A 14,288-nucleotide genomic window follows, 5' to 3' on the forward strand; every position below is an offset into this window, starting at 1 on the left:
GGTCAGGTGTGCAAGGCGTGCAGTTATGGGCTGGTACTCACATCGGGTCAGAAGTACAAGGTGTGTAGTTATAGACTGGTACTCACATTGGGTCAGGTGTGCAAAGTGTGCAGTATGGACTGGTGCTTACATCATGTCAGATGTGCAAGGCATGCAGCTATGGGCTGGTACTCACATTGCGTCAGGTGTGTGAGGTATGCAGCTATGGGCTGGTACATTGGGTCAGGTGTGCAAGGCGTGCAACTATGGGCTGCTACTCACATTGGGTCAGGTGTGCAACGTGTGCAGTTGTGGGCTGGTACTCACATGGGGTCAGATGTGCAATGCATGCAGCTATGGGTTGGTACTCACATTAGGTCAGGTATGTGAGGCTTGCAGCTTTAGGCTAGTACTCACATTGGGTCAGGTGTGTGAGGCATGCAGCTATAGGCTGGTACTCACATTGGGCCAGGTGTACAAGGCATGCAGCTATGGGCTGGCGCTCACATTGGGTCAGGTGCAAGGCATGCAGCTATGGGCTGCTACTCACATTGGGTCAGGTGTGCAACGTGTGCAGTTGTGGGCTGCTACTCACATTGGGTCAGGTGTGCAATGTGTGCAGCTATGGGCTGGTACTCACATTACATCAGGTATGTGAGGCATGCAGCTATGGGCTGCTACTCACATTGGGTCAGGTGTGCAAGGTATGCAGTTATGAGCTGGTACATTGGGCCAGGGGTGCAAGAAGACTCATGCATCTCTAGTGCCTTTTGTTCCCTTGGTGACTTAGTGTTCTCATTTTGTGATGTTATTTTGTATAGAATTAAAATCAAACATTTCCAAGGACATAAATCATTATATCTGCTATGAATTATGATCATTACCCGATCCAAGTATTGGGTCTGTGGGCCTCAATCCCACCACCTTACCCATGGCAGATGTTTAGGCCATGTGGACTCACAGGTATTTGTTTGAGAGCTTACAGATGAACTTTCTTACTAAAATACCATAGTTTGTAAGACTGTACCCTTTGATTTATGTTTATATTACACTCAAGCTTTTTGGGAAAAGTAAGAGAATCAGAATTGAGTAATTGGATGAAAATAACTTAAAGACCAAGAAACACATTTAAAAACCTGAAGAAAATTCACATTTTGGAAACTGAGATAGATGTTAAAAAATGTTTTCATTTAGAAAAATCACATTTTGAAGAAAAGCACCTAAATAGCCAGAAAGAGTGACTCCACATCTTCCCCACAGTTCAGTGGCAAAGACTCATGCTACAGATGCTTTGATAATAAACTCTTTTTCATTAGCACTGTAGGTCTTTATGCATTATAAAAATATGGCCAATTTGTAAATGCCCAACAGCATTCAAACACTGCCTTATGTGTCAACCAAGTTAGTTGGCATTTGGAATAATACTTGGATTCAGCACAGAATACATATCAGAGTAATTCGGGATGGAATCACTTGCCACCCTTAGAATGAACCTGAAACACTAAAGACGAACTAATTCATTTGGGAAATAAAAATGTAATCACCCTCCCTTGCATCTGTTGCAACAATTCAATCTGCAGTGAAACTTACACTTGTATCAAGTGTGTGGAGTGTTATCACTGCCATTCCTTTTCTAATCTTCTATACAAAAACCAGTCATAATATATTCTTTCATTTTGAATTTTTTATACCAAGAAACTGATCTTAGTAGGATTTGTGACAAAGAAGTATGCAATCATTCAACAAATATTATCCCAAGAGTAGGAACAAATAGAAATCAAATAATGCAAGGAAATAACTGAAATGCTTCACTGTGATTATCTCTGAAATTGTTTTTTTCTTTATGCTTTACTGTATATTCTACATTTTCTAAATGAAGATACCTAAGTTTCATTATTGAAAACACAAATATTATTAACTTTTAAAGAGACTGGGGGAAAACAAGATATGACTGTTGATGCATTTAACATAACACGAAAGTTCATGTGCATCCTGGAAATGAAAATGTATGACTTCTTCCAGAAATTCCCTGAATTCAGATCCAAGTACCTTCCGATTCTCCATAACCACAAATGGCTGAAAGAGAGGCTTTTCTTTTGCAGCCTAACGAACTTCCTTTATCAAAGAGTACAAAGAATCTTTAACTGTATTCAATTTCAGGAACATACAGTATCACTAGTATAAAGTGAAACCATCCAATAAATGGTTCCACAATGCCTAGTGCTATGAGAAAAAGAAATCGACTATTATTCTATTTTTTCACAACTCATATTTTCAAACCATTACTGATTTCTGAAATATACACCTGTTATCTAAACTTACTCTCGCTAAATCGAGCTTTGCCAAACAGGAATCTGAGGGCTGGGTTATTTTTAAAGTTTTATATCTTACTTATACGCCCTCTCAAACTTTCTGAGCCTAATCCCATGAAATTTCCCAGGTGAAATTCCTATTCTCTTTCTTAGGTAGCGTCTGCCTGAAAGGCATATGCACACGTATGTGAAACCCATGAAGACCCTCAGAGCTTCCCTAGGGCTGCGCGCTCACCAGCTTGCCTGTTAATGTGACAATAACTTCTCATGGGTTATTTTATTTCATCTTCACAACAGCTGAAAGGGGTAGAAATTGTTGCATCATCTTTACAGGTGATAAAATCAGGCTCTGAAACTGGCTTAGAGTCACTTAGGTAGGGGCCAGCCTCTTTTTTTTCTGTTATTTATTTATCAAGTGTCTATAATGTACCACACACTGCTCTAGAATAAAAAACTACAGCCCATGCTCCTGGGGTCACCAAACCTTTGGAACATACTTATGATAAAAATATAAAAGGTTGTTATTTGGAATTCAAATTTAACTGGGCATCATGGATTTTTATTTGCTAAGTCTGGCAATCCTATGTATTCATGTCCACCATGCCATACAGCATGCTAGGTTGACTCAGCGACCCATCCAATCCTTCCCAGCAGACCATGTTGATATGCAATAGATGGAGACCTCCAGGAACGCTGGGATGAGGATTCCAGGGATATTGAGTTGCATATTCCAGGGGCCCTGGGATGGAAGCCACAAGACACATTGGGATGGAGACTCTAGGGATGCTGGGATAGACACTCTAGAGACGTTGGGATGGAGACGCCAGGGATGCTGGGGTGGAAGCTCCAGGGAAACTAGAAGACACTGAGATAGAGACTTCCAGGAATGCTGAGATGGAAACCATCGGAGATATTGGACAGAGACCTCTAGGGATACTGAGAGAGAGAGAGACACCCCACTGACACTGGAATAGAGAACTCCAGGGACTCTGGGATAAAGACCTCCTGGGACAGGTACGCCTTGAAAACAATTCCCAGCTGCTATCTACAGCCAGAACAGGAGCATAAGACATCTCTTCAAAATACCCTAATTTGCTCTGTGGCTTCTCACATCCCTTAGGAAAATCTTGAGTCACTGACCAAAAGCCAACCACTTGCAGAGAATGAAGCGCTGGTCTGTTCACACAGCACCCAGGACCTCTAGAGACAACAAGAGAATCTCATGAGTCAGAGTCATAGAAAAGCCTTTTCCAAAGTTCTTTAGAGATGAATGAGGGATGCAAGACTCAAAACACTAATTGGGGTCACATTTGTACCTGCACCGCCCCGGTAAGGGGTCTGTTCCCTTGACTCAGAGTGAAAGCTCATTTTCCCTCAGGGTGAGCTTTGGTGTGTACAGCCTGCCACTGGCTCATGCCCTTGCCAGATGTAGGTGTCTGGGATAAGCTGTTATAATCCCAACCCCCTTTTCCCTAAGTGTTCACCCGGATACAGAGGGGAACACAGACAAATTCAACTCTGGAAATAAATGTGTTGAATCAACAGGTATCTTTGAGCTTCTATGAGCAGGAAAAATCTGTGCTATATTCTGGAGAAATAAAGAAAAGACAGGCACTTCCCTTGCCTTCTGGTAAGTCACCATCTGATAAGGGTGACTTGTCAAGAAATAATGCAATATTGTACATTAAGTGCAGTTAAAAAAAAAAAGTAGATGTCCAGTATGTTACTAGGGCCACACAGGACAGAGAATGTGGTGGTTCAGGACTGATGGTGGACCCTTGAGCCAGGTCCTTACTACAAGTGGGAGTTTACCAAGCAGATAATTTGGAGTGGGGGTTGGTGGCAGCCAGTATTCCAGAAAATGAGAAAGAGGTCAGAAGGGAAAAAGCCCAGAGGCAAGAAAGAGCATATTCCATAAGTGTAGGCAGAATAAATAATTCCACATGCCTGGACCATGTGAGAATGAAAACAGGCAAGTCTGGAAGGGAAGTGGGAATGCAGGGCAGAAGGGCTGGCGTACCACACCAGGGAGACAGCTTATATCCAATGGGAGCTACTGAAGGTGGGCATTTTTAAAAGATGATGTTGGCTGTGGTATGCAGAAGGAGGAGAACATCTGGAGGCCAGGAGACTGGTTTAACACCACTGCAAAACACAGGCCGAACTCCAAGTGATGGAATTTGTTGGAAGTGAGCATCAGAAATCCCCCAGTATTGCTACTGGACTAAAGTAAGGAAGAGAACACCAAGTAGCCTTGTCCAATCCATACTCACCGCCTCTTCACAAACGTCAAAAGAGGTGAAGGTAACTTGCTAGGTGCAATAAACTAGGCCAACTTCTTCCTACTCATGTAAAATTACAACCATTCATCACTTTAAGTGTTGAGTGGATGTACAAGGACACCTCAAGATCCAAGAGCAAAAGCAACGATCCTAGAAACTGTTCAATGTTTATCTAGAGTGCCCAGACTATAAGCTAGATTTAGCTGCACTCGTGTTTATAGAGAGACTGCAAAACCTCTGTAGCTATGGCAGGCATGCTTTATACTCTAGTATATTTGGACGAAAAATATAATGAACTCTCCACTGCCCAATGTGCCATCCTTAGATGCCAGAGGAACCCAATTCTACAAACGGACCCTTTCTTCAACTTTAATGTCAATTTTCCTAAAAGATGGATATATAATCCCAAAATAGGTAATTTAAATGCAACGATTATTCAGGTTTTCTAAGGAAGTGATAGTGAAAACAGGGGAAAGAACTCAAATTTGTTTTGATTGTGTTCCAGTGGCCTCATTGTCAAACTGGGAGGCAGATGTTGACCTAGATATGGGAACACGCACACCCTTAAGAGACAAAGATAAAAATAACTTCGTTGAATCTCAATTTACTGGTATATGGCCTAATCAAGGTGACAAAGAAAGGTGGTGGTGGGCCTTGGGGTACACATCAAGATCTCTGGATCTCTAGAATCCTACTGAAGAATATAGTGGGAAGTCAGGAACATGTTTTCAGGAGTCAAACTGACTGGGTTTGGAACCCAGGTCCATCTTTTCTTAGGCATATGCCCCGGACAACTTATTTATCTACTTCCTTCCTCAGTTTCCACATCTCTAAAACAGCAATGTTGATAGTACCTACCTCTTAGGTTTGAATGGAGGAACAAATGAGTTAATTCATGTTAGAACAGTTACTGGCACAGGGTGAGGGCCCGATCAATGCTTACTCTAACGGGCAGCCATCAACATCTTATTAGCAGTAGTATATTTTATGACACTCATACTGTATTTCATTCTTATAAGAAATAATATTATTCAGCATTCTTCAGTTTTGTCAGGGAAGGTCACATGTAACTGCACAGATGTAAAACGAAGTCCAAAAATATCTGTGGTGGCAAAATACAATATCTCTCACCTTGCTCCTACAACAAGTTCTTTCTGTCCTGGGTCAAATGTTAACTGCGAGAAATCCACAGCATTCTTCGCTCTGAACTCCCGTAACCAGGGGCCAATTTCTAAATAGAAAAAATAAATAAATAAAAAGATAAAAATGAATTATTTTTCCTCTGGGGACCACAGATAGTGCACATCAGGTAGTAGACGTTACATTTCAGAGAGGATTCGGAGGTCCCTCTATGCCATCTTTCAGAGGCCACTGGAGGTTTCCCTCAGGATGCCCCATAAGCCATACTAAGAACTTGTAAAGCACAGAGGGCAGCCACCCAATAAAGAGCAAGGAAGGCATCAATGCTTGGTTGTGATTTACAAGCCAGATGTGCATTTTCCTTTTGGCTTTGGGCTGGGCAGAAAATAACACAGCATTCACATGATTCATCAGAGGAATACTGAATGCAAACAAGACCATTTCCTGTGCAACTTGACTCAAAAGAGCTGCAGATTTTTAAATATTACAAAAGCCTCCTTAGGAGCAAGGACCAAGCACACAAGCATCATTTGCCTTCTTTCAAATTAGATGTTCCATTTCCCTGTCCTTTGGGTTTCTATTTTGGCCCCATGATTAGATTTGTTAAACACATTCAGACCTTTCTAGACGAGAAATCCACAGTTACTTCTAGGCTTCATTTGCATTTTTTTTCTAAGGGAAATCAGAAAATAGCCACTCTATAGAGACAGGTTTTTACAAGCACGGTTAACTCCTATTAGACAGCCTCCAGCCCAGAGTCCGATAATTATAAAATGACAGCATTTGAGGAGAGATAGGAGGCTGCTTCAATGAGCCATTTTTGCAACTTTCATTAGCTCATTTTTAACACTAAAAAATATTCAGTGAGTTGCCCACCAAACGTGGGATACCTTATCATTATCATTGACAATTAACCATAACATCTGATTGTCTTTTTTTCTTGGATTTAGTATTTTGAATAACACCACCCTGACTAACCAGGCACATAACAACTGTCAAACCAATGAAGATGTTGGTTTGAGGAAAAAGTGTGTGATACAGGAAAGAATCTCCTCCAACAAACGCTGATGCTAAACACATCAGTGTTATGTTTTTAATGGGGGCATATGGAAATATGCCCCCATTCCATATCATATCCTAAAGAAATCGCTTTGTTGATGTGAATGAGAGGGACTATTTTTTCAGGAATGGTTCTGTATAATAAACATGTCTTTTCTCTACTAACAGTTACTGGGGGGAAGTGATATCAAGTAAAATTTATCTTCTCCTTAAAGGAAACCAGGGGTGAGTCATATAGAGAGGGACTTGTAATGTATATGATAGCTTGATTTTTTTAAGGATTTTCATATAAATTTCTACATTTTATAGGCAAATCAACTAAAATACGTAGAACAAGGTATGTACAAGGCAATGGAACTATGAAAAGTTATTAATAATCCTTCCAGGACTTTATAATTCAGTTAAAGAAACAGTACTAGTATCTTTAAACAGGGTGTCTATCAATGCAAGTGTTTATAGGGGCTTGTGGTGTTACAGGAATTATTCTTATATGAAAAGAAGAGATGATTGAGAGCTGCGGTAAAACAAGAGGAAAGATTTGACCAGAGAGTGACAGGAAAGATGTCCTAGAGGGGCAAAGCAAGACAGCAACATGGGAGGCCATGGTGCCCCCTGTGGCCATAACTGGTATAACTCATCTTCACTCCATCAATGCCTCCATTCCTGGGCAAAAGAGAACCCAATGGCTCTTGCGTCTGCATTGCTCCCTGCAGTGCATGCAGCATACAAAACAGCACATTGAATGCGATAGGAAATAATAAATATGTGAAATGAAGTAAGAACAAGTAAGTGAGTTCAAGAGAGAAATAATCAAAAAGAAAGGAAATAAGAAAAAGAGAAAGGAGAAAAGAAAAAGTAATAGCAACTTAAGAAACTACTAGGAAAGGAAACTGAAAGGTGTATTTAAATACAAACTGTAGAAAAATTCACTTTCAGGTTAAAAGGTTTGGACTTGATTTCATATGTGACAGCAAAGCTTTGAAACGTTTTCAGGAAAACTCTTGACCCATTTGAGCAGATGTCTTTGGAATATCAATGAGCCCTTGATAGAAAGAATGGTCTGGAAAGAGTAGAGAATGGAAGGAAAAGTAGTATATTTTTAAAAACCTAAAAACCTACAATTTAGGTATTGGCCTTGAAAATGAATAAAGAAGATGTGGGATCACTGATTAGAGATGAAGTCAAGGTAAACAAGTTAAAAAGAACAAAACAGTTTCCAAATAAAATGAAGAAGAAAACAGTGATGACTGAGACAGGCATCAGAGTTTGAGTTGGCTTTAGAGAAAGATAGTAAATCCAGGTGCAACAATGGGAATGTTGCAGGTGAAAAATTTCCAATGGTAGGTTGGCCCACAGCCATTGTTAAACATCGCTAAGACCTAGAAATGTCCATAAAGATGTTCTAATTCAGGAGGTTCATCATTCAGATGGGAAACACATGACCAGGGAGCACTGCCAGGACCAGGCTCCAGAGTGAATATCAGGGGCTCTGTTCACCACAACTCACAGCCCCCAGAGCTGGGCTCACATCCAATCTTCAAACCGCATGAGGGAAGAACAGAGGGCCAAGGCTGACCTTCCTGCTAGGGGAGTGAAGAGATGAGCCTCTAAGAGGAAAAAAGACTATGAAAGATAGAAGAAAATCAGGTTACTCTTTTCCCATGCATTCATCTTTCTTTTTATTTAGAAGACTTGGAAGAAAGTGGCCAACAGGAACCAGGCTAAAGAGACATACATCAGGTTTTGGTCCCTATACTGAACAACGGGAAGGCAGTTTTGCTACTTCCTAAAATACCCTGAAGTAATAAAAGGAGTCATGTACAGAGGAAAAAAATGAGTTAACAGCATGTAGTTCTGTCAATATTGTTCAAGTTTCCTTATTTGAAATTCTAATGAACTTTCCCAATAAAACTGTGTATTTTTATGGTTAACATAGATCAAAATTGAGTAATCTGCATATTCCCTTCTCTTTCCTCCAGAAGGTCGGCCATCTCAACTTTGCATATTACATTGGCTTCTATCTCACTGATACAATGAGAGCCTTGCAAGAAAGTCTCTGCACCAACTCACCTCTTGAACTAAAAAGAAGCCTGCACCAATACCTATCCTCCCAACTTTCCCAACAGATCGGAGAAAAGGCACTCAATCCTCTTTTCAAAGACCAGTTGCTCTCATCTCTTCTTTCCCCTTTAATCACTTCTCTAAATTACCTAGGCTTTCCTCTAAAATCTCCAATGTTACCTAGTCCCTTTCCCTCTGCCTATATGTACATCCTCTCCTATTTTAAAAAACATTACATATTTTTATTACACTCCCTTGTTATTATAGCTTCAAAAACCCCAATAAAATGCATAATAAACTTCCAAGTACAATATAGCAATATATCAACAAAAAATCACCCACATACAAACACCCACACACACATACACACACACACACACACACATACACTATATTTCATAGGGAATAGGGCTTAGCCCAGAAACACAAGGATGGCTCAGCAAGCTTAGTAACAGAAAACCTATTACTATAATTCATCATCACAATAACAGATTTCAGTAGTAGCAGGAAAACATCATCAATACTGCTTTCTAAGGAATCAGAAAATGAACAGTTTTGGAAATAGAAGATCTAAAAGAGCTCAGGGCAATTGGTCACAAACTAGATGCCAGAGGAAGTTCGGGGAGAGTGAGGGAGCAGGAGGGGGTCCACAGCAAGTGGTGAATTGAGGGGATACAATTTTCAATAACATTAAGATGCTTATTGCCCCCAAACAGTGAGTTTACCTTTTTCCTCCTATCCCTATTTTCTGATATTGCTGAAATAACCATATGATGAAATGGAGCTTAAATATGGCAGCCAATATGACTATATATATATATTATATATATATATATAAAATTGGAAGTTAAGTTATAACATAAAATTTGTAAATTCCAACTGAACACTTGATAGATAATTCGTAATATTTGAGGTTAACTATCCTAGATAATCCAATTTTTACACAAATCTTTACGTGATTATTGAAATATGGTCTCCAGCAATGATTTTTTATTGCAAAATTACATTCATTGATTCTTAGTTGCCTTCTCTTACAGCTACATAAGCTTGCATGTGATTGGTGTATAAAATATTTTATCAAAAGTATAATTCCATTTTTTTAATAATCCAGTCTTAACAACTTCAAGAAATGATTTATTTTATGAACAAGTCAGTATTAATAAATTTGGTCCAAAATACTTGACAAATATAACTAGAGATAAGCTAAATAGATTCAAGTTAATGTCCCTTCCAAAAAAAAAAGAAAAAAAATCAAAGAAAAAAGAAATGCAAAGAAAAAGAAAGGGAAAAAGGGGTAAAATCTACTCTTTTAAAAAAAGCAGACACTCTAAATATAGCCAAGGTAATGATGTTTGTAAACCAAAACAACAACAGCAACAAACAAACAATAAAGGGCAGCTCTTGTGGAAGACATGACAGTCATTCCAAAATCTGACTGAGAGCCACTCCACATGCTAACACCTGCAGCGCCAACTGTCCAGAAACCAATCTGATTTGTTAGCAAACACTGACCAGGGAAACCTCCCAGGCACACTAAGGGCTGGCTCCGGATACCTGTTTCATTCCTCACACCTTCAAACTTCAGTTAATTAAGGGGCTGAGAAAGCAGGATTTCAAATCTATATGGGTGACTTGAAACCCACATTGGAAACTAAGATGCAAGCCAAACTAGGTGGGGCCAGGGGACAGTGGGTAAAGATTGTTGAAAAGCATGGAGAGCAACTTACATAACACACATAAGTACAGTATGTAGAAATACAAGTGCGTATCACAGCCTGCTTCTATTTATCATGTAGTTATGTAACTGATTTAATCTGCATCATGACAAAATAACGCTAACAATGTGATTATCAGCAAGACAGCTAAAAAATAGCTAACGTTTAAATAGTAGGTTCTATCTTATGCACTTTATAACTATTAATTCCTGTATTTCTCACACCTGCCTTATCATAGGTGAAGAAACTGAGGCACTGTAAGAGTGAGTGTTGCCAAGATCAATAGCTGGTAAGATACAAACCCAACCAGCATAGTTTTTGTGGTTCTAGCCACTATGCTATATTATTAAACTTCAGCAAATATAAAATTTAGCTTCCTATACAGCACATTTGGAAAATTACAGGAAGAAAGAAAAATCGACAGCCTCTCCACTTTGAAAGTTACTCTATTCCCATTGATAGACTGTTAAGCAAAATCACTACCCACTCAGTTTTCAACTATGGACTAGAGAAAAATGAAATACAACAGAAAGCTCGGTCTCTCAAAACCAGCTACTACTTTAACCTGTGAATAAAATATTGATTGTTTTTGCCCATGTTAATAAGGGTGATGATCTACACAAAAACCATCCATCATTTTTTATTACCCAAGTGTCTTTATGTAAGTATGGAGGAAGAAAATGACAACCATGTGCTGATCTGCTTTATTGCAGTGAAGAACATTCTGAAATCAGAACGTAGGAATGATACAAGCACTGTGGAATGCTTGAGTTTCTAAGCAGTCTAAACCACTCAACTCCAATACAGGAGTTGGGGGGCAGGGACAAGGTACTGTCCTGAAAATGGAAGAGCTGTGTCTTCACTTCCTCAAGATGGTCACTTTCTGTGAGCAGCACAGGAAAAGAAGTACAGGGCATATTCTCTGTGGAAAAATGCTGGAAGTCCTTTTTTCTGACCTCTTCCTGAAGTTGTGAAAAGATCCATCCTACCTCAAAGGTAGGGACCTATTACTCCTTAAAGTTGGCATGCTCTCCCTTCTATGGACTTCATTTTTGGTTTCAGTGCATTACATAAACCATCCTATCAATGAAATCGGAGCCAAAACTATGATAGAAAAACAAGGGAGTGGAATGTTTAAAAGCCAACACAAGTAGAAGAAGAGCACGGCAGGTCTGTGCTGGTTTACTATGCCGTGTCTTGCCTGCTACCAGTTTCCTTCCCTTTCCTTTGCAGTCTGCGTTACCAGGCCTGTTACTCCAACAACCACTCAGAACAAGGTAAGCTCACTCTGGACAATAAATCAGCAGCAACCCCATACCATGTGTACCCCCAAAATAAGATACATCAGGCCTTCAACCAACTTGGTTCTCTCAAATCTTTTCAGTGATTATCATAGCTTTCAGTCCCAAAGCTTCACACACTTGTCTGGTGCCAGCGTGTGAATGCAAAACACGTCATAAGGGAATCAACATGCACATTCATAGATGTTTAAAATATGCTGCTGAAAAACATACATATCAGAATAACCAACATTTCTTACTTATACTTCTTTATTTACTAACTATATTTTCAGTACTGACTTGGTATCAGGAATTGTATGAGATACTTTTACATATTAACTATTTTTATGTTTATAATCTTCTGAAGCGAGAGCTATCATTTTTGTTATAAAATTTTTTTAAACCGTGAAATTTTGACAAGTTAAATATCCAAACATGACATAAGGAATAAGTAGCTAAACTGGAATTTAAATCCAGAATAAGACTAAGGCAATATTTCTATAAGATACAAATTAAAAATCAATTTTCCAAGGAATGCATAAAGAGCATGAATCCTTACTGCCTAGTAACATATAAGCATGGATTAATTTATCAAAAATGGTAGTTGTACCCACCAAAGGAGAGAAACATTGGAAAGAAGGGAAGCTGGTAATTTCCAGATAGGAGACAGGAATGTTCCAGCTTGGCCGCCCACTGGGCAGGACATAAGTGAAGGAGGAGTACCCCAGAGAAAAACAGAAAGAAACCAGGGCACACCCCAGGCAGCAAGAAGTCCAGGGGAAAGAAGATCTCAATATTGGAGAATTTATCTCCCTCAAAAGATTTTCCAAGACAAGTCCTATTTACATTAGCAAACTCCAAAATGTACAGATATGCTAAACCTTACTTTTGCTTTGTAAAATGGTTGGAAAATATGAGGCCAATTTTTTTTCTCCAAATATATGAGCCTCTACTATTTTCAGTATAACTCCTATCGAGGGCTTAGTTGAATCAAAGCAGGTTACAGCAGGGCATGACATTAGCTGCCCTTCAGTCCAGCCCTTGACTTTATAGTTGAGGGCAGGTGTGTTACACCACCTGCCCAAGGCTATGCATGTGCAGTGAGCTGGAAAATCCCAGGTCCTAAGGTTCCTTTGCTGGTCTATTTTCTTCCCCATCACAGCACTAGTAGAATATCTAAGTAGAAGTACCATGGCTGAACCTAACACCGGCATTTAGATCCTGAGATTTGACAAGTATTTATGGTATGGCCTGAAAATCATGCAAACAATTGAAAACATGAGGTAAACCCACCCCTGTTTCAGAAAGGTAGTGGATTTCAGTTGGTTACAAGATGATCATTGTTTCCAGTGGAATTCTGCTTCCTAACATTCCTCTTAAAATATCCAGGAAAAATATCAAACATGTTTCTTTAGTTGTCCTATATTATCCTTCAACAATCTAACTTGGAGAAATGATGGGCCTGGAAAGTCACATGGGAGTCCCTTCCAGACATGAAGCCTGTCCACCACCTGCCCTGGCAGCCTTGGTCACCAGCTGCCTCCCCATGCAGGCCCCTGCTCCTGCCCTCACTGGAACAGTGCATGCATTCTTTCCTACAATTTCACAGATTGGTGGTTAGTATTTAATGCTGATTTACATTATGGATATATTTTATAACATGGATTCCAGGATGTAAAAAAAAAAAAAAAAGTGGTCTCTACCAGGCTGACCACATTATCTCAGCACATGAAAATTTCTAAATGATAGTATTTTAAATGACCAAAATTATATGTATCTATAGTTATCAATATATCTCAGTCCCAAGGCCATCCCACTCAGCAAGCATCCTCCTTCAAACTACCCAGTATAAGAACAAGAAAGCTCTTGCAGACTGCACTTAGTGAAGTAGATTAAGCTTTCCAAATGTGGATTATAGTCATATTGTACTTAGATATATTGTATATAAGTATATACACAATACATATACTGTATTATACACAACACAATACATATTTTGTGTATATGTATGCAGTGTATATGTATACACATGTATTTATTTCTATATATCTGTATACATATAGACACACATATACATGATAGGGAGAGAAGGCAGAGAAATTCTAGGTGGACATGGGAGAGTCCCTGGAGAAGCATCAACCTCAAGCTGAAAAGCCTGACAGACTGCAGCCCAAAGTGACAACTTATATTCTGTTTTCCCGCTTGAATGTTACCTTTTCCTAAACCACCCATGTCCCCACCCCACCCCATCCTGTGCCTATAAAGACCCCAGACTCAGCTGGCAGAGAGGAGAAGCTGCTGGACATTGTGGACTATGGCTGGATGTTGGAGAGAAGTTGGCTTGACTTCAGAGGGACAGTTTGATGGTGTAACTTTGTAGAAGAATCTGGCCAGAGATGTCCGGACTCCAGGGGAAGATAACCTTCCTGCCCCATCCCCTTTCCAGCTCCCCTTCCACTG

At 39.6% G+C, this 14,288-nt stretch overlaps 1 protein-coding gene across 4 annotated transcripts in view; it reads right to left on the minus strand.

The window, feature by feature from the left end:
- SEMA5A (semaphorin 5A) overlaps positions 1-14,288 on the minus strand; it is a 508,567-nt gene that overhangs the window by 295,162 nt on the left and 199,117 nt on the right. For all 4 annotated transcript variants that reach the window (XM_034959729.2, XM_034959730.2, XM_034959727.2 and 1 more), the window contains exon 4: positions 5,705-5,804. In XM_034959729.2, the coding sequence (XP_034815620.2) occupies positions 5,705-5,804 (100 nt within the window). The remainder of the gene's footprint in view (positions 1-5,704; positions 5,805-14,288) is intronic.

The sequence above is a fragment of the Pan paniscus genome, chromosome 4, assembly GCF_029289425.2.
Source record: "Pan paniscus chromosome 4, NHGRI_mPanPan1-v2.0_pri, whole genome shotgun sequence".
In the NCBI taxonomy this organism is placed as follows: domain Eukaryota; kingdom Metazoa; phylum Chordata; class Mammalia; order Primates; family Hominidae; genus Pan; species Pan paniscus.